Below are 20,428 nucleotides of genomic sequence, written 5' to 3'. Positions count from 1 at the left end.
ATGACATTGTATGCATTACTGTGGGCATGACATTTCCACAACTCTTAATAGCAGGCTTGCAAACCACTCCACCAGGCAGTCTGTGCTGTGGGAGGCAGCAACACCTCCTTTCTGGTGTTAAATTTCAAACTGATTTTTTTCAATGACTAGTGAGGTAAGGTTGCTGGATATTGCTTCAGGAAACATTAGCAGGGGAAGTACAAGTCCTGGGAAAAAACAGTGATAAGATACCCTCTATACATAAATCATTAGTGTGAGGAAAATGTTTTGTAAAACAAGAAGCGTAACAAGCTGTAAATATACACTTACGTACAACAAAATACATTTAAAGCACACAAGCTTTGCCCTCTTATGGTTTTTGACCATTTTGGTGGCTATTACAGAAAAGTCAAGGAAATGGCTAAATAACTTGTTTATCCTCTGATGAAAGGATGTTTAATTTCTTACCTTACAGCAGTAGTTGAACTTCAACTCCTAGGAGCCCCTATGGAAGATCAGATGAAGGATATCCTAACTTGGAGACTTACAACAAGGATCAATGTTGCCTCTAAGCGGCCACACTGGGGTGGAATTTAGATTGAAAATAGCAGCAGTTTAAACACTGCCACATGCAGAGTTCTGTACTGTAATGCTTACATGAGCAGAAAATGTCCACAGTGGCTTCCGTGTGAGTTAAGCAAACTGGTTTTAAGCTAACAAAGACTGAGTGCAAGACAAACAAAACAAAACAATTAGTTAATAAATCTATAGATGCAATGGCCAAACATGGAGTAGATTCAATTTAAAGGAACAGTAACACCAAAAAATGTAAGTGTTTTAAAGTAATGAAAATATCATGTAGTGTTGCCCTGCACTGGTAAAACTGATTTGTTTGCTTCAGAAACACTACTATAGTTCATATAAACAAGCTGCTGTAGAGCAATGGCGGAAATTACTTTAAAACACTTTTATTTTTTGATGTTACTGTGCCTTTAACCAGTTGCTCACAATGCAAGAGGATTCTTCAGTGGAGACTTGAATCTTCATATATACTATTAAAGCTGAAGGCATTAGATATCTTTGGTATTAAAATGGATGGTTTCAATATCTATATTTTCCTCTTATGCTAAACCTTCTATAAAGGCAGTGCTCCTGGTTAAAGCAGGCCATTTTAATAGCAGTATTGTTCTATCAAGGTGTTGCAGACAACTGCCATTCTCCAGCATATAATCAAGATTTCAAGTATGATAATAGTTGCCGTTGAATACCCATAGAGATGGAATGATGCAAGACTATCCTACAATAAGAAATCTGTATGAGGTACTTACACTTAACCCTCTGTTATGAACACATAGACAGCACTATATCCACCCCTCTGAAGTTTGATTACAGTGTTATATTGTCAAGTGCCTTTGTCTTATACAGCATATACAATGCTGCTATAGAAGGTTTATGCACACCTTTAAAAATCACGCAAAATTGATAAAGTCACAGATTAATTCTTCAGGATCACATTTCCTACCCATATTACATTGTCCAACCAAAATTGCACAATAATGGACCTATTTTTGATAACAGCAAGATAAATGGCATAGTGCTGGCCAGGTTTGCTCAGATTTTACTCTAAATTGACATTTTTAATATCAACCGCTACAATCCCTTTTTAGGAATATTTCATCAAAACATTAGAAAAAAACAATACAAAATAGTTAATCATTTGCTGTCACTGGGAGCTTTTTCAATTTGTCCTTATGAACTTTAACCATCTGGTATTTCCTATAAATTGGTTAAAAATCCTCAAGAAACAAGATAGTTTGGGTTGTGAATTCAGCAGGGAATTATGTCCAATGTAAGATTACAGCTGAAAACGATGTCATACAGATTACAAATCTTTCAAATCTGCCTGGAAATGTGTCCCTCAGCAGTGAGATCATTTCTGTTCTCCATAGGATGAAAGACAGAATTTAGTAGGCTTTTACAACCTATATAATAATACGTTTTGTTATATAGTGCCAATGATAAGAAGAAGGATTTTTTTTTCAACTTCAACCACAGCGAATTTATAATCTTATTATTCAGGCAGCTGGAGATAATTACCAGTAACATCTCTCACTCTCTTTGAGACATTAAGTAGAAAAGATAAGCAAATAAATGGGGTCAGCACAAAAGGTTTTACAGATTTCTTTGCTTCTTTAGTTATTGTTGTTATTCCCTTTATTGTATAGCTCTAGCATATTCCACAGCATTCGACAGAGAATAGACTTCAGTATAGACACGTTATGGTCAATCCAATCAGGAGTCAATTAACCATATGGACAAAAAGTATTCACTTCTCACAAAAATGCATTTAATGCCTCTGATTTTAGGACTTTTTTTTTTTGGACTTTACTATAAACCAGGCAGGACTTTGTGGCGGAAATTGTCCAGTAAAAAAAATTGTGGTCATTTTGTAAATGATCCCCTTTGTATTCACACTGTTAAGGCAAATATAACAAATGGTCTGATGTCACATTTCACCATAATTCCACATTATTCCCTCCAGCTTTTTTTTACTGCAAAAAATGTAGAAGGTGATCAATTCAGCAAAAGAGAATCATACAGAAAATGTTTCTGCATTACAAATGACCATATTTCACTCTTTATATTCTTTGTATTCTTTGTATTTACTCAGCATTCTACATTAGGTGGTTTTGTATTTTAAGTGCAGGGCAGTGAAAACATGTTCCCGCTCTTTAATGAGTCCCCATCAACTGTATGTGACACAATCAATATAAGGAACATTATACGGAAACGAAAGAATAAGCCATTACATTTAACCAATGGCTACTAATCCATCTACATGTTGACTGGAAACAGTCATCAAAATCATTAATCGGCCAGGCTTTTGTATGTATAGAATATAATCAGTAGACAACAAAATGTTCCTTGACCCCAATAGATTTACTGATATTTTAGGAGAGCCACTCTAACTAATATTGATAAAGGGATTCCTGCCATTGCCGTTCCACAATTGTACAGTACAGAAAATTCAACACCTTTACTTAGGAATCCTCTTGCCAGTCACAGGTAGACTGATAAATGAATGAGTACTGCTCAACCAACCAAGTGTGCCTTTTTATATTCTTTGAATACAGGTTGATGTGCAAGCCATGTGAAAGATTTTGTAATTTTGATAAATATTTATTGCAAATGTTATCATTTTAAATCTTTTAAATGTACATACTTAGGAAATGTATATGATGATTTGATTTTGATTTATTTGGTGTGAAAATGAAATACAACTCTAGCCATTTAGAGCAATCAGAACCCACCTAAATAAAATTAAATCAAAATTAAACATACAACCTACAATTTGTGTGTTGCCTATGAACCCTCTTCCCTAGCTAAGACAGTGGGAAAATTAAATAAAATAAATACACATTTCTAAACCATTATTAAGTGAACTAAATATAGGGATGCAGCAGATTCAGAATTCAGTACAGGTATCTGTTGAATCCTAGAATGTTTTGCAGGATTAAGTCAAATCCAAAGAGTTTAGCAATATGACCAAAACACTTGACACAAGAATGCAACAGGTTTTTGTTCACAATTGATAATTTACTTATTTTCAAATGTTGTCACGTTTCAGTCTGCAAATTCTAAATATGCAAAAGTGGTGGAAAGGTGGTCACAATAACAACTGGAAGCACTTGGTGTTTGTCTTTTCTGTTTTGGGTAAATGGCCCCCTTAAGTGATAAATTATTTGTATTTAAAAGAAAAGGGACAAAAAAGCTCAGGGAGCTTTGTATTTAGCAAAAGCAAATGGTTTTAGTCCTACACTCCCACTCTTCTGCAGTAACAGCCCTGTTTTCTTCTTCCCATCAATTTCACCTGAATTAATGTTAACCCTGCAACTGAAAAGGCCTATAAATTAATTCATATTAATATTAAATCAGATACAACATCATTGGGCAGAGCTGGGTGTGTGTTCGTGATAAGGTGTAGCAAGTTGCATAGTGGCAATGGAAAGGGGCATGGCCAAAACACACCCGAATACCGAACCAAATCCTGGATTCAGTTCATCATTAATTTGGACATGTCCAAAGACTCGGGGCGGCAGCACCGCACCCGGATCATAACATTATATTATAACAGACAGGATTGGGCATACAGGTGAACACTGAAAGTCTCTACAAGGGTGCAGGGTCATATATATATATATATATATATATATATATATATATATATATATATATATATATATATAGATATAGATATATATAGATATATATATATATATATAGATATATATATATATATGAGTAAATGTCCAAAGATATTACTAAAATGTTATATAAGTCTCCATCCTGTAAAACAAAAATGCCAGAATCATGGTCCCACATACTGTATGTAGCCAATACTACTTTTAACATCCTGGAATGCTGGGAACTTAGTTTTATTATGATAGCCCAGCATTATTCATGCACTAGAACTTGTAACAGGCTTGCAAAGGGCTGGGAGCTGTACTCCCCTTAACTGGGGACTGAAAACCTTACATCCCTGCTGTGAAAAACCTATACATTACATTTTGTTTAGCCCTACTAATACTCACTATACACAGGATATGATTTGCGATTTGCCCTGGTGTTCATTATTCAATATCGAAAAACCACATCCTTCCATCCATTCCTTATCTAATTTACTGAGATATAACTTGCCCTCACGTGAATCTCATCATAACATTCACTTAACTTTGTATGTTTTTTTATAGTCTTTTTATAGTTGGTCCTTAAATTACCTTATATATATATATATATATATATATATATATATATATAATGCTTGTGGAGGTACCTGCACTCTTACTTGTTAATCCGCTTGTGGATGCTCGGTCAATTGTTGCATATAGTCTTCAAGATGGACCCGCACACCAAACATTTTAAACATTTTAACATCACTCGTGTATCCAACGTTTCGGCCTTCGTTGGGGCCTTTATCAAGGTATCCAACGAGGACCGAAACGTTGGAGATATATATATATATATATATTGTTGGGAATAGCTCAAAGCGGCGTGTAGGGCTCAGGTAAAACAGTTCTTACAGAGGAGACAGGAGGCTTAGGTTTGCAACAAAAATAAAGCAGGCTCCTGCCTGGGGTTTTATTGTTCAAACTGGACAACTTAAGCAGGCACAAGTTCCGTGCTATAACAGTCAATAATAAGGAAAACCTCACTGGTTTGCAGTGTTACAGTACACAGGAAAATCCCTTGCTGCAGTCACAAACAGTCGCTCTTTTTGTGTTGCAGTCAAATACACAGTTTGTTCAAATAACTTCAGAGCGTGTGTTCAGAGATTCTCTCTGACTCCCAGTACAATACTCTTCCACATTCATAGGCACAAGTTATCGTCTATGTTTAATATATATATATATATACATACAGTATATATATATATATATATATTCCTCCTCAGGCTGGAGCACTCATACAATAAAGGCCGACTGCCTGGGTGCAGGTTAAGGATTATGTGTACAAAAGAATGTTGGAAAAACCGCACACACAGGACTTGTGTAGATGCAAAAAAAGAAAAGTTTATTACGACATTTCGGCTCTGATTGGAAGCAGGGGAGGGAGCTAGCAACATATTATCAAGAGATAGTGCCCTTGTGTGGCTACAACATACCACTTCATAGAAAGTGACACAATGTATTCACACAGAAATTGTTTCTTTAAAAAGATTAACATTTTGCTATAAGAGGACAATATGGTTATCATGTATCCATTAGACACTGTGTGCCTTAAGGGCACTATCTCTTGATAATATGTTGCGAATGTTCAAATGGGCTGCTAACATATGGTTGCTTTTGTTTTTATTTTCACAGTATTACATCACACTGCCTACAAGGGCCTATGTCACCGTGTGCATAGGCCCGGATTACCTGGAGGTACCGAATAAATAGCAGATTTGGCAGGAAGGCCTCTGACAGGGAAGACGCTATCCAGATACTGCATACCCCGAATAAACTTCTAGCAAATCAATATATGTATATACAGGCGCTAGCTCCCTCCCCTGCTTCCAATGAATACGAGCGGTTCAAAAGGTGGAGCCATGGGGGCATAAATTGGTCTACTAGATGGCATATGGGAAAGCGCAAATAAGTGCGAGTGGGGTGGGTGTTTGGCCACACTCCGTCTCTGGCACCTGGGCGCTGAAAGTATACGTGGGTATACATTTACAAAGTAAACCCCATGGCTTTAACACTCACGGCCCTGTGGCGGGGCCTACTAATGGCATGGACGGGGAGACCGGTATACACCGGCAGAGAGCTGACGCCTGATCTAAGTTGCGCATTGGAAGGACAGGTAAAGGGTTTTCAGTATCTCCCTATGGAACACGCCTCCTGTCTACAGAGGCGACATGATGAGCGCTCCTCTCCCGCTGCTACCGGCGGTCCTCCTGGGTAAGTGGCGATTTGATTTTAAAACAGCACCAGCATATGGGTCACATCACAGCACGGCTTTAGCATATACAGCACCCTCACTGCCGCATAGTATGTTGCACATACACTTGGGATACTCACCTGCATAGGAATAGCGGCTACTTAGTGTTACTGATTTATGCACCACTAATTAGTGACACACCCAGGCTCTGATGACGTCACAAGCTGATGTTTGGCGCCATTTTATGTTTAAATAGATATTGTTATTTGCACTGTGTATTTCACCTGAGGAAGGCTCTAGTATCAGAGCTGAAACGTCGTGAAAGACTTTTGTTTTTTGCATCTATGTCCTATGTGTGCGGTTTTTCCAACATTCTTTTATATATATATATATATATATATATATATATATATATATATATATATATATATATATATATATATATATATATCGTCCATAAGGGTATATTATGTAGTGTAGGGCTCTAACTGTAATTCAGTGTTTATGTCCAAAGACCCATCCATTGGGAGTTTGCATATACAAGTATAGTATAGTTTTGTACTTTATTATTCCTGTACTTATTATAGGTTACATTTATTTACCACAAATCTGACTATAACTCTTTCTGTATCTCATTAAGTTAGTGGTAATTGCTAATTTGGATCTAACCTTTTTTTAGCCACAAACCTAACCCTGTGCTTATTTGTTGTAGTACATACGGACTCATGTCCCCACTTCCAGGGGGATTGTGAAAATATTTCTGAATAGAACCCCAATGCCTTTATACATTACAAAAAGATAGCATTATCAGTGACCACTGAGAAATTGTGTTTCAGAATGGATTTTTTAATGCTTTAATTGTTCTAAATTTGCACCTAGCCCCCTAGCCACTGATAACTTAATAAAAGCATGCAAATACCTATTAGGAATTCAGATCATACCCACAAGGAAAGAAACTGTAATAGAGAACATGCCACTTAGAAAGATTGTTTTAAAATATGAGATGGAAACTAAAAGGCAGTTCAATACATTAAGCTGCAGACTTCAGATTATCCAATGTCATTTCAGGCAAGGGGCGCTAACAAGCTGCCCAGTTTTATGTACAGAATGCAAATGTGCTTTTTTTGTTGGTTTCCTGTGTATGCATGCTCAATGTCAAATCCTCTAACACTGAAAGGAGACAAGAGGAAGAGGGACACGAGCAGCTAACTTGAACGAATGCAGTTACCAAAAAGAACTAAGGTGTTTTGATCAGCCTGTTAGAAAATAAAAACAAATATAGAGGTTGCTATGACTAATAGCACTGGTAAAATGTAGTAGCACTGCACAATATGTTGGTGCTCTAAAAATACATGTTAATAATAAAAATAATAATAATAATAATATCTATATTAGTAAATAAGCCTTATAAAGCACCTAAAATTATACTATATATAAATACTGTATAAATGAGCTGCACTAGCATGCTAGTAACAATGGTTATTTACCTTTAAATTTACTTTTAGTATGATGTAGATCAGGGCTGTCCAACTGGGGGCCCGTGGGCTGCATCCCCCCCCCTTGTGTGGCCCCCACATGAAAGTCTGCCTGCTGTGACTGCTTCCTTTATGTAAGATTTAGAAGGTATCAGTACTGAAATTAACTGGTCCCTACATTGTTTACACCTCAAATTCAGACAGTAATCTCCTGCATTGATCACACCTGTAAACCCCCCTGCATTGTTCACACCTGTAACACCTCTATTTTTCACAACCCTAAAGCCCTGTACTATTCATACCTCAGAGGGGCACCAACATTTTGTCACTGTATGTAGCACAGTATGAACTGTTTATCTTTGAATGGTCCTGATAAGGTTCCCTGTCTCCTGCTCTATTCTGTCTTCCATATGCTCCCTGTATGTGCCATACTCTGCCTGCCCTATGCCCCCTATGTCTACTAAAAAAAAGCATTAAAGCATGAATGAAAGGGATTCTGTCATGGCTTTTATGGTGTAGTTTTTATTTATAAATCACACTGTTTACACTGAAAATAATTCACTTTACCATGTAAAATTAATTCCTAAAAAAAATATTAAAAAGTGTATTTTTTTAGTGTGGTGTGTAGGCAGCCATCTCAGGCTATTTTGCCTGGTCAAAGAGCCAGCACTTCAGAATGGAACTCCTTACAGGCAGGCTATTGTTTCTCCTACTCAATGTAACTGAAGGTCTCAGTGGGACTTGGAATTTTACTACTGATTACTGTTCTTATATCTACCAGGGAGCTATTATCTGGTCACCTTCCCATTGTTTTGCTGATAGGCTGCTGGGTTGATGATATCACTCCAATTTACAAGTTTTTCAGGACACAAGTCATGTGACTGGGGGCACCTGGGAAACTGACAATATGTCAGTTTCCATGTCAAATTTTAAAATTAAATATAAAAATAATCTGTTTGCTCTTTTGAAAAACAGATTTTTATGCAGAAGTCTGTTGGAGCATTTCGAAAAAAACATGTTTTCCCATGACAGTATCCCTTTAAACTTAATAGGATTTTTTTGCTTCCAATAAGGATTAATGATATCACATGTGATCAAATACAAGGTACCATTTTATCACCACAGATAAAGGGTAATCCGTTTTTCAAATTTCAAATTATTTTATTAAAATGGAGTCTATAGGAGATGACCTTCCCTTAATTTGGACAATGGGTTTCTGGATAACAGATCCTATATCCTGTATAAATAAAATAAATTGCAAAAAGGCTTAACTCATCACTATGCAAAATTGTCAGGGAGTTAATATTTCCCCTTGTTTTGGGATTATTAGCATTCTCAAATGAAAACCATCACTCTTGACTCATATTCAAATCTAATTGTTGAAAAACATGTTTTAGCTGCAGGAAAATCCAATAAAAATCCCCTGTTGAATACTTTTCTTGTATTTTTAGTCACAGGGCAACCTGTTTTCAAAATACAGAGAAAAAGTTTTCTTTCAGTACAATCATATTGTTAAAGGGGAACTAAAGTCTAAAACAGAATAATGCTAGAAATGCTATATTTTGTATACTAAACATAAACATGAACTTATTGCACCAGAAGCCAAATTAAACAAATGCTTTATGTTTTCAAAGTTGGCTACAGGGGGCTGTCATCTTGTAACTATGTTAAGCATCTTTGCAAGAACAGGACTATGCACACGCTCAGTGTGGTCTGGGCTTCAGTTGGGAAGTTAAGATTAGGGATTGTCATAAATTATCAAAACAGCACAATTCAAATAATAGCTGCCATAGAAGCTGATACAGCAAGAAAAAAATCAGAAAGTAAACTGCACTGGATCTGTGGATACAAATCTCTACACAGTCGCCACTGCTTAATAGGGAAACAAACAAAGCTGCTCAAGGTCAGGTGGGGGCTCCCCTCTGCTGTTTGAAAGTATGATTTTTTCTCTGCAGAGCAGTTAGGGACCATCTGAAGTTTCCTTTCTTAGCTGTCAGAGGAAGTAAAACGTAGGGGGAATTTCACTGCATACAGTCAGGTTTCTTATAAAAACGGTAAACATTTTTTAATTAAGGTACTGTATATTGGAGATAGATTTCTTTTTCATTAAAGAAAGTAAAAATGGAGTTTTATTTTTTTGTCTTTACATCCCCTTTAATGAAGAATCAGAAAAAGCAATTATTAAATAATGCATATTAGAAAATTTGCTTGAATGTGACTGCACAGTAGGGAGAAACCACCTGCAGAGGGCAGTCCTCATCTACACTAAATGGCATGCGCACTGAACAGACTAAAGAAGGAAATCATTTGAGCCAACCCAGAAGTGCAAGGATTTCAGTGCTGTCCTAGCACAGGAGGACACAGCACAGCGGCCAAGCAGTGTCCCACCACCAGCCAGCCACGCTGTGTGCTACACGGAGGCAAGATGAAGAAGGCAACAAGGACAATAAAAAGAAACTAAATAACACACATACACACAGACACCTCCTCTGCTACATTGTCCTTTGTTTAAAAAATCTACTAGGATTTCATTTATCGTCCAGAGATTATTCCTGTGCTGGATTAGATGAAAGGGATTAGTACTTTTTGCCGTCTCTGAGCAGCATATGTGTGGGGTGTGAGAGGCTGAATTAATGGGAGTGAACACACTGTAGCAGGATCACGAATCAGAGGTGGGAAAAAAACTGCATTTTGGATTTCACTGGCGCTTCTGGGTTGCCTGGGTGGCCTCTGAAGCATTTCCTAAACAAAGATGCTTATGTGATGTTTGGACTGTTTCATTGATGCATTTAATTCCCCCTGAGGATTCAAGTCAATATAACCCCAGCATATCTGGAATTTATTTCATGGATTCAGATGAACAGGGAAACCCAACAGCAGAGCAAGTGAGTATCTTGCTTACTTATTCCCTGCTTACATATATAGAAGTTATGTGTATGTGTCAACATATACACAGCCTGAGGGAAAATAGATCTTATTTTCTGTGCAGTATTTTATAATTCAATATACACACACATTCATTAGATACAAGTGCTTCTGCAGTACAGTGGGTTCATAATGCTGTCGTACTAATGTATGTATATACATGTATTATGCCTGTGCATCAGTTCACGGTGTAGATTCATGCACATTACTAAACGTCACACGGAAACCCCACACACCACTCTAAAGCTGATGTGTTTTTTGTTTCAGGATCAAGTAGGGAATCTCCCTTGAAAAAGAGCAGCTAACAATGAAAACACCTTTAGGAGGGAAATTTCAATAAAGGTACAGAGCTCCACAAGTAGGAGGAGGGGGAGGAATTTATACAGCTAAAGAATGAAAGAGCTTCAGCAGGACCTTCCGCTTACAGCAACTAAAGTATAAGAGCTACAGTAGCTTTTTTGAGATCTGGGTGAAGTATTTTGGTTCATAATTGAATTATTCTTTTTTTCACCAATTCCCTGCCAGCAGACAGTGGACAAATATGGCTCATCCCAGGAGAGGAGGCTATGATCACCGGGACATAGTGGTAAAATATATCCATTATAAACTATCTCAGAAGGGGTATGCATGGGAAGAGGGAAGGCAGCAGGTCTCTGCTGAGCACCCTCAAGCTTCTGCTGCTATTAGTAATTATTCTGATGATGGAGAAATGCCTGCTGCTTCCGCAGATTCACGTGGACCACCTCAGTCTTCACTCGCATCTGCTGCTTCCTCAGATGAGGAAACCCCAAGTAATACTCCAATAACCTTTGTGGGCAATGCACCTGCTGTTCCCAGGAGGTCTGCATCTGCTGTTTCACCCTTAGCTGAATTGAATGTCGAACCAAGAGATCTTAATGTTAATCCAGATGCCAGTCGTGCTGCAGATGGTGATAATAATGATGCTGATGGTGGTGATGAAGCTGTTATGCAGCCAGTCCCTTCGGCAGTGCTACAGACCTTGAGTCGAGCTGGAGATGAGTTCTCTCGCCTATATCAGCAAGATTTCAGACAGATCTCAGGGCTCCTCCATTTAACCCCATCCACAGTTAGGGTGCGCTTTGCAACAGTGGTGGAGGAGCTCTTTCATGATGGGGTAAACTGGGGAAGGATTGTTGCTTTTTTCGAGTTTGGTGGGGTCATGTGCGTGGAGAGTGTTAACCGCGAAATGTCTCCTCTGGTGGACTCCATTGTGGGTTGGATGACAGAGTACCTAAACCGTCACTTACAAAATTGGATCCAGGAACAGGGAGGATGGGTATGATTTTTACTATACCTATTATACCTAAATAGTATACACTCATTTAATCATGTATGCATATATATGTATTATATTGTGTTTTTAATGTATTAGCATCAGCATGGGTTACAGTCTTATCATAGTGATTGAATGAAATATTTTTGGAAAACCTGCTAAAAGGGAGGAAGTAAAGTGACCGAAATAGAAAGTGTAACTTTTTTTTAAAAAAAAGAGTATCTGTTAGTGATAAAGAAGCTAGGAAGTGACCAGTACTGTGACATGCTAGGGCAAGTAAGGGCACGTGGCTGTGCCAAGTGAACCCAAATGAACTCGAGGCTTGGAACCTCTATGAAGCTCAGTAGAGTCAAATTAGGGTTTAATACGTTTAGCATAGCTGTACAAGGCTGTAAGTGTCACTCTTGCTGAGTGATATCACAAGATAGTGCTTCCTCTACTGCACAGCTAATGGAGCCAGCTTTTGTTCTTCTAAGGTAGTCTGGGGCTGAACACTATGTAAACCTTCAACTGACGCTAGTTAGTACCTGAATTCTTTTCTGTTCATGTGAGCAAACCAAAAGTACTTAAGAGGTTACTTAAGAGAAATACCTCTTCACACACGTGTTCACAAAAATGCTGACATATGTATACTTATCTGATATAACTTTTTATATCCATGAAACTGGTAGAAAATCTCTTCCATGTTGACTCCCTCTACCCACCAGCAAGTCATTCTTTCCTTTTTTACAATGACTGGAGAAACATTTTTGTAGCAGACATACCTACAAAAATGATATTTAGCTGAATATAAGCACAGAAAGTCCTTGTTTATAATGTGTTTTAGGTATGTCACTTTATCATCTTGCATTTTTAGCAACTGACGAAAAATTGTATTACGCTATTTGGAGAAATATAATAAAATTCAGAGAACAATTTTGCACACAAACAAAAGGTGACATAAACTTTTGAAGCAAACATAACTTTTTCATTATGAAGTTTTATTACAACGATGAGACTGAATTTATAGAAATATGTTTTGAACTGAACTATAAATAAGGATTCAGACTGCTGATCTAGATATAAGATGATTTCAGTTTGTATTCTGGGAACAAACATAATGATATTAATTCTCTATAAGAATAGGAAAGAAATTTCTTTGAGCTGCCAAAAGTGCTCCTGATATCTTAACTAAAACTGTCACCTCCCCAATTTCTCTCTCAAATATTTTGATTAAACCAGTTAATGTAAAGTTGATAAAAATTTAAGAATACATTTATTAAGACCTATGTACTAGGTGTCTGCAGATGTAACTTATTTTAGTATAATCCTCCAATTAAATTTCCAATGTTTATCAAGCTTTGGCATCTATGCCTGAAGAATCTCAAGTGTCTTGATCTGTTAAAACATGTTTTTTACATGATTTACACAGATTTATTTGTGGCTTATATTTAAAATCATGTTAATGATTGAAACTTAGCTTGGTGCCCATAAATTATCTTCTTAGATTTAAATACCAAAATGTGGTAGCCTATCTCAGGGTCCCTTCTATTCAGAAGATCAAAATGAATTCTGGGCTCAAGATAACAACCTAAAGATAAATAAATATGTTTCACCACTGTACCAAAACATTTCACATTACTCATGGAGGATCACCATAAACAACATGAGGACTACATTTTGGGTAACAAACCATAGGTTACAAATCACAGCACTACCTTGGTTAGTTCTCCCACAATTAAATAAGCCTTACTTGCTGGGAACATAGAAAATCGCATCTACACAGAGAAACGTATCCATTAAATTATATCATTATAAACAGTGCTTATTTTTATTATTACTTATAATTGTGCCACATGACTCACATAAAACATATTTTAAAAAAATAATATGGTCCATGCTGTAAAATGTTAGAATATTAGAAATCACCTGGAACACCTCCATCACTTATAATAACCTTATATAGTACAATGGGTGTACACTATTCCTTATATAATGTATAGTTATTTTTGTGTAGTTTATATTTTCATTGGCCAAAGGAGTGGTTCCTCTTGTCATAAGTAATTGAACATAATCTTTGTTACCAGTTGCCTGTAAAAGAAAAGTTAAATTTGTGGTGTAACAATTTTCAACCATAATTGTCTCTCTACAATGCAGATACAATGTATTCTTTTATAACTGACGTGAAAAATATGACCAACTATTCTACAATTGGTACAATACTATTTGCACACAAACAGCATATGAAAAGCAAAAGTCATTATGCAGTACACTGCCCCTTGTGTAACAGTTTAAAATCCATGCTGTTTTTATTATATGTTGTATTTAGGGGTGGTTCACCTTTAGGGTAGGACTCCACGAGCGATGTTGTCGCGATCCGACGTGCTGCAACAAAACGCATGCTACAAAAATAAGGTAAGAGATAGAATTGTTGCATGGTGTCGCAGCGTTGATCCGTCGCAACACGACTGTCGGATGCAGACACAGCGCACAGCGACAAGTCGCATGCGTTTTGTCGCAGCGCGTCAGATGGCAACAACATCGCTCGTGGAGTCCTACCCTTAAGGTAACTTTTAGTATGTTGTAAAATGGTCAATTCTAAGCAACTTTTCAATTGGTTTTCATTATCTAATTTTTATAGTTATTTGCCTTTTTCTTCTGACACTTTAAATGGGCATCACTGACCCCTTCTAAAAAACAAATGCTCTGCAAGGCTACAAATGTATTGTTATTGATACTTTTTATTACTCATCTTTCTATTTAGTCCCTCTCCTATGAATAATCCAGTCTCTTATTCAAATCAGTGCATGGTTGCCAGGGTAATTTGGACCCTAGCAACCAGATTGCTTAAAATGCAAATTGAAGAGCTGCTGAATAAAGAGCGAAATAATTCATAAACCGTAAATAATAAAAAATGAAAACCAATTGCAAATTGTCTCAGAATATCACTCACTATATCATACTAAAAGTTATCTCAAAGGTGGACAACCCCTTTAACATAATACTCCTGCCACATGGAGGTACACATGTGTTTATTTACAGCAAGCCATTCTGGGTATTACTAGTATCTTCGTTTCTAAACTAATTTCTCATGTTAGCACTTTAATCTTAATTCACTTAACCATAGACTCATTGAAATCCAACTTGTTTTTCTTACTTATGATTGTTATAAATTAAAGTAACATTAAGTACTTATACCATTAAGTTTACAATGTGTTTTCAAACATATTTAGCAGTTGCAGAAGTTATTTGGTGACTACCTTTGTCTGTACCGGTTGAATGGTAGAGCTGTTTTTGTATTTTTGTTTATTCTTTAAAATGTTTAGTGAAAATATATATAGATATATATATATATATATATAGATATATATGAGTGTGTGTTATTTATAGTCTGGAGAAGAAATGCAGATGTGCCATGTATGTATACATGTCATGTTTAAAACATGCAAGAAGTTAGCAGATAAGATATTTTCCTGGCATCATTCAGAGACAGGTGCAACTTCAGGTAAAAACCGTCAAAAGTGCACCTTCATTAGCTAATCTGGCATGGGATGAGAGTGCCTGCAGTATATTCCGAGTAAATTCTTGAATGGAGCCATCCCCTTTGGGCTGATTAGAGTTAAAGATAGATTGTTGCAATTGTGTGGAATTGCCTGTGGCATTTCTGTCAGCACTATATTTCATTTTTATTTGCTTGCTTTTGTATTCTGGACCCAACATTGGTTGGATGTGAATTGAATTGATTTGGAGCCAAAATTATAATAGATGTAGAAGATTGCTCTGTTAATTAGCCAATAAATGCCAAGTCCTACATTCATTTGCCGCATACAATTTACCAGTCCAATCAGTATTAGAGTAGGGGAAACTAGGAGGAAACTATCAACATTGAACTTTCCTGAGTCTCTAACCTTGATTACATAGTATGGAGGTAACAAGAAGAGCCCGCACACACAGGACTTGAGTGAAGAAAAAAATTTCGTTTATTCAACGTTTCGGCCCAGTCACATGAGCCGTCTTCAGGAAGTGAGGGTGCACCAATAGGCATACAGATATTTATACATTGGTAAAACAAAGAAGGGCGCCAAAATTCACAAATAAAAAGGTAACAGGAAGCGTGGGTGTGTAATGCTCGTGAGGATGACGTCATCTATTGTTCAGACCCGTCAGGTAAGTGTTGAGCATACACATCTTCGTGAGGCAAGGGGAAGCACACCTGTTTTCGTGCCGTGTTCAACAATATAAATGTGTAAATATAAGCAAAGTCTAAAACCAAGTTAAAAACAAGTCGCGGGTTACCCCCGCCACTCATAGGACCGGCCTGCATTCTGTGAGACATAGGAGAGGAATAACAGCTGATGTCGCCACCGATACCAGGTACGGGTAAAGACGTATAGAGAGCACAGCTTTACGGCACCCATCTTATACCAAAAAAGGAGCATCCCCAGCTTACAATCTCATCGTGCCAGGCATAGGGTATTTATAAGACGCATAGAGAACCGGTGTCTGACTCACAGTTGGGGGCGGATTGCAATGTCATTAACTCTCGGTCTATTGCAGGTGCTGTCCAACGTCTCCCGAACCCTGTGTGGGGCCGTCCTATAGCACATAGTTCAACTGTATCTCACTGCTGGCGGGTATCCTGAGAAGAGAGTGGAAAGAAACAACAAAGTTGTTATATTGTTACTACGTATAAATGTATCCAGTGAATAAAGAAACATGTGAATTCTAATGGCCTGATTTGTATTAGTAATGTAGCCAAAGGGAAATTTCTCACTCCAATCCACTAGTGGTTCCCATATCCCGAATGGAAAAAGCATATCCGGTGTGGCACCTATATTGGGGAAAATGCACAGTATGTAGGAGTTGGAGGCCACAACCAAAGCCTAAAGAGAGAGGGACTAGCTGGTCACAGGGGCGATAGAGCAGAGAAAAGACCATTTGGTTATAAAGAGGCACATAGTTAAATGTTTAAGACACCAAGCTTTGGATGTCATAGTATAGAAAAAACATTAGGAAATATATGGCAGTATAAGCAGGGAGAGCAGTCCCCCTTAACTATTCAAAGAAAATTTTAGTGGTAGGCCAGAGAACTCAAACAAGTCAGAAAATTATAGCTTAATACAGAAAAATGGGACAGTCCACAAAACAAGCAACGATTCAAAATGGTATCCACAGAAGTCCGAAACTAGTTCTGAAGCATTTAAAAAATCAAAAAAACAAAAAAGTCAAAAAAATCACAAAAAAATTCAAAAGAAAGGAGACATAGGCAGAGTCTCATTTAGTCCTCTGGGGGCCACAGTATCCAATTTGTATATCCACATCGATTCCCTCTGTAGGAGTAATAAACCCCTATCATGATCATGTCCCGATACCACGGAGGGGAGGTGATAGGGGTTTATTACTCCTACAGAGGGAATCGATGTGGATATACAAATTGGATACTCTGGCCCCCAGAGGACTAAATGAGACTCTGCCTATGTCTCCTTTCTTTTGAATTTTTTTGTGATTTTTTTGACTTTTTTGTTTTTTTGATTTTTTAAATGCTTCAGAACTAGTTTCGGACTTCTGTGGATACCATTTTGAATCGTTGCTTGTTTTGTGGACTGTCCCATTTTTCTGTATTAAGCTATAATTTTCTGACTTGTTTGAGTTCTCTGGCCTACCACTAAAATTTTCTTTGAATAGTTAAGGGGGACTGCTCTCCCTGCTTATACTGCCATATATTTCCTAATGTTTTTTCTATACTATGACATCCAAAGCTTGGTGTCTTAAACATTTAACTATGTGCCTCTTTATAACCAAATGGTCTTTTCTCTGCTCTATCGCCCCTGTGACCAGCTAGTCCCTCTCTTTAGGCTTTGGTTGTGGCCTCCAACTCCTACATACTGTGCATTTTCCCCAATATAGGTGCCACACCGGATATGCTTTTTCCATTCGGGATATGTGAACCACTAGTGGATTGGAGTGAGAAATTTCCCTTTGGCTACATTACTAATACAAATCAGGCCATTAGAATTCACATGTTTCTTTATTCACTGGATACATTTATACGTAGTAACAATATAACAACTTTGTTGTTTCTTTCCACTCTCTTCTCAGGATACCCGCCAGCAGTGAGATACAGTTGAACTATGTGCTATAGGACGGCCCCACACAGGGTTCGGGAGACGTTGGACAGCACCTGCAATAGACCGAGAGTTAATGACATTGCAATCCGCCCCCAACTGTGAGTCAGACACCGGTTCTCTATGCATCTTATAAATACCCTATGCCTGGCACGATGAGATTGTAAGCTGGGGATGCTCCTTTTTTGGTATAAGATGGGTGCCGTAAAGCTGTGCTTTGGGTTTGCAAACCGTTTAATCGGTCCGCTGTCTAAACATACAGGCACCTCTACCGATACCGTCTTTACGGCTTAAGACAGCTCCCCTCTTCAGCCTCTAACGGCAAGGGTAGTGCTTGACGGCAGGGCAGACGTTTAAATTGGAGGAATGTTACCTAGAGACCGCACTGGATTCACTGACACGTATGGGCAATTGATTGTAAGTATGCGCAACAACACAGGAGCTGTCCTCTCTATACGTCTTTACCCGTACCTGGTATCGGTGGCGACATCAGCTGTTATTCCTCTCCTATGTCTCACAGAATGCAGGCCGGTCCTATGAGTGGCGGGGGTAACCCCCGACTTGTTTTTAACTTGGTTTTAGACTTTGCTTATATTTACACATTTATATTGTTGAACACGGCACGAAAACAGGTGTGCTTCCCCTTGCCTCACGAAGATCTGTATGCTCAACACTTACCTGACGGGTTTGAACAATAGATGACGTCATCCTCACGAGCATTACACACCCACGCTTCCTGTTACCTTTTTATTTGTGAATTTTGGCGCCCTTCTTTGTTTTACCAATGTATAAATATCTGTATGCCTATTGGTGAACCCTTACTTCCTGAAGACGGCTCATGTGACTGGGCCGAAACGTTGAATAAACAAAATTTTTTTCTTCACTCAAGTCCTGTGTGTGCGGGCTCTTCTTGTTACCTCTATATATATATATATATATATATATATATATAGTCAAACACATGGCACTCACGCTTTTGCTACTACAGCTTCTAAAATTACCCACTTATCTCTTAAATGACTAGATGCTGGTATTTGTGGTTCACAACAAGCTATTTCTAAAGGCAGTGTCACACTTGGAGTTGTCTCCTCTGACATAGACACTGTGGCATTTCCACACTAATCCACTCTGTGTGTGCTGACAGGTTGATCGCATTCCTGTCATTGCATCCACAAGACAGGGTGGATGGGAGCAGGTCGCCTATTTCTCTGCTGGCATTTCTATGCCAAATGAGAAGATGCCAAGTGTGATGATGCTCTAAGAGTTATCATTCCTGTTAAATATAGAGAATTATGAAGGCTAATGAAAAGGATTTTCAGGGAATCCTAGATGATGGTGATCCAAAGAGTGTAAAAGAAGAAGAAAGTATAAATTGAGGATATAACATCTATTTTAAGGGGTACAGGATAAGGCTGGGGACCACAGTAACAGTATATAATAAAGAAAGCACACAAAATTTGTCTGCTATAGACTTTTTATCTTGGCATCACAAAACCTTGATAACACAGAATAGCCGTAAAAAGATTTTTTTGTACATTGAAGGCTTGCTAAATATAACTAGCATTTTAAAAATGAAATCTATATAAGTGACATTATGTTATGAATCAGTTTGTTATCGTTATTTGCCAAGGTTATTTAGAGTAAGAGATGAACACATTTGCAGAACACATTTGCCGAAGTCATCACTAAGAGGATATGCACTTTACAGGGAAATACATCTCTACTCTGTGAACGCCCTTGTGCCTTATTTTAATAACTCACTTCTGTGTTTTTTATCGTGCATTCCTCTGAAGCGACTACATTGTATCCATTTTTTTCAGATGGATAAAATAGTTGTAGCCATATAACCTGAAGTGTGATATAGTCTAGTGCAGCGGTCCCCAAGTACACAGATGTGTGTGCTTCAACCACCTCGTATAGGTTCCTTTCGGGCAGAGTGCAAAGCAGTGTATAGGCCCTTGCCATAGGCCAATTGTACAGCAAAACAGGAAAAACTGCAGCACCTCTTGTTTGAAAAATGTGAAAAATTTATTAAAGTTGGTCAGTAACAGGCAACGTTTCGGGCCTTGTCTTGCCCTTTCTCAAGCCTGCCTGATAGTGTGTGATACAAACATTTATCCCCCACACTGGGGGAGTGCACAATATCAGGACCCACCCCCAATTAAGTTTAACCCATCAAGTGAAGACTTCATGAAAGTCCAGTAAAGTCCAAGCGTTATGCATTCTCCGTG

The 20,428-nt window shown here is 37.8% G+C and overlaps 1 protein-coding gene across 2 annotated transcripts in view; it reads left to right on the top strand.

Annotated features, from left to right (window-relative positions):
• Positions 1-10,181: 10,181 nt before the first annotated feature.
• Positions 10,182-20,428, top strand: part of bcl2.S (B-cell CLL/lymphoma 2 S homeolog) — an 89,144-nt gene continuing 78,897 nt past the window's right edge. Inside the window, exons 1-2 of one of the 2 annotated variants that reach the window (XM_018268542.2) lie at positions 10,182-10,759; positions 11,067-12,096. In XM_018268542.2, the coding sequence (XP_018124031.1) occupies positions 11,341-12,096 (756 nt within the window). In that variant the 5' untranslated portion in view covers positions 10,182-10,759; positions 11,067-11,340. 2 annotated transcript variants of the gene reach the window in all.

This window comes from Xenopus laevis, chromosome 6S, assembly GCF_017654675.1.
Source record: "Xenopus laevis strain J_2021 chromosome 6S, Xenopus_laevis_v10.1, whole genome shotgun sequence".
In the NCBI taxonomy this organism is placed as follows: domain Eukaryota; kingdom Metazoa; phylum Chordata; class Amphibia; order Anura; family Pipidae; genus Xenopus; species Xenopus laevis.
This window is presented reverse-complemented; position numbering and strand designations above follow the sequence as displayed.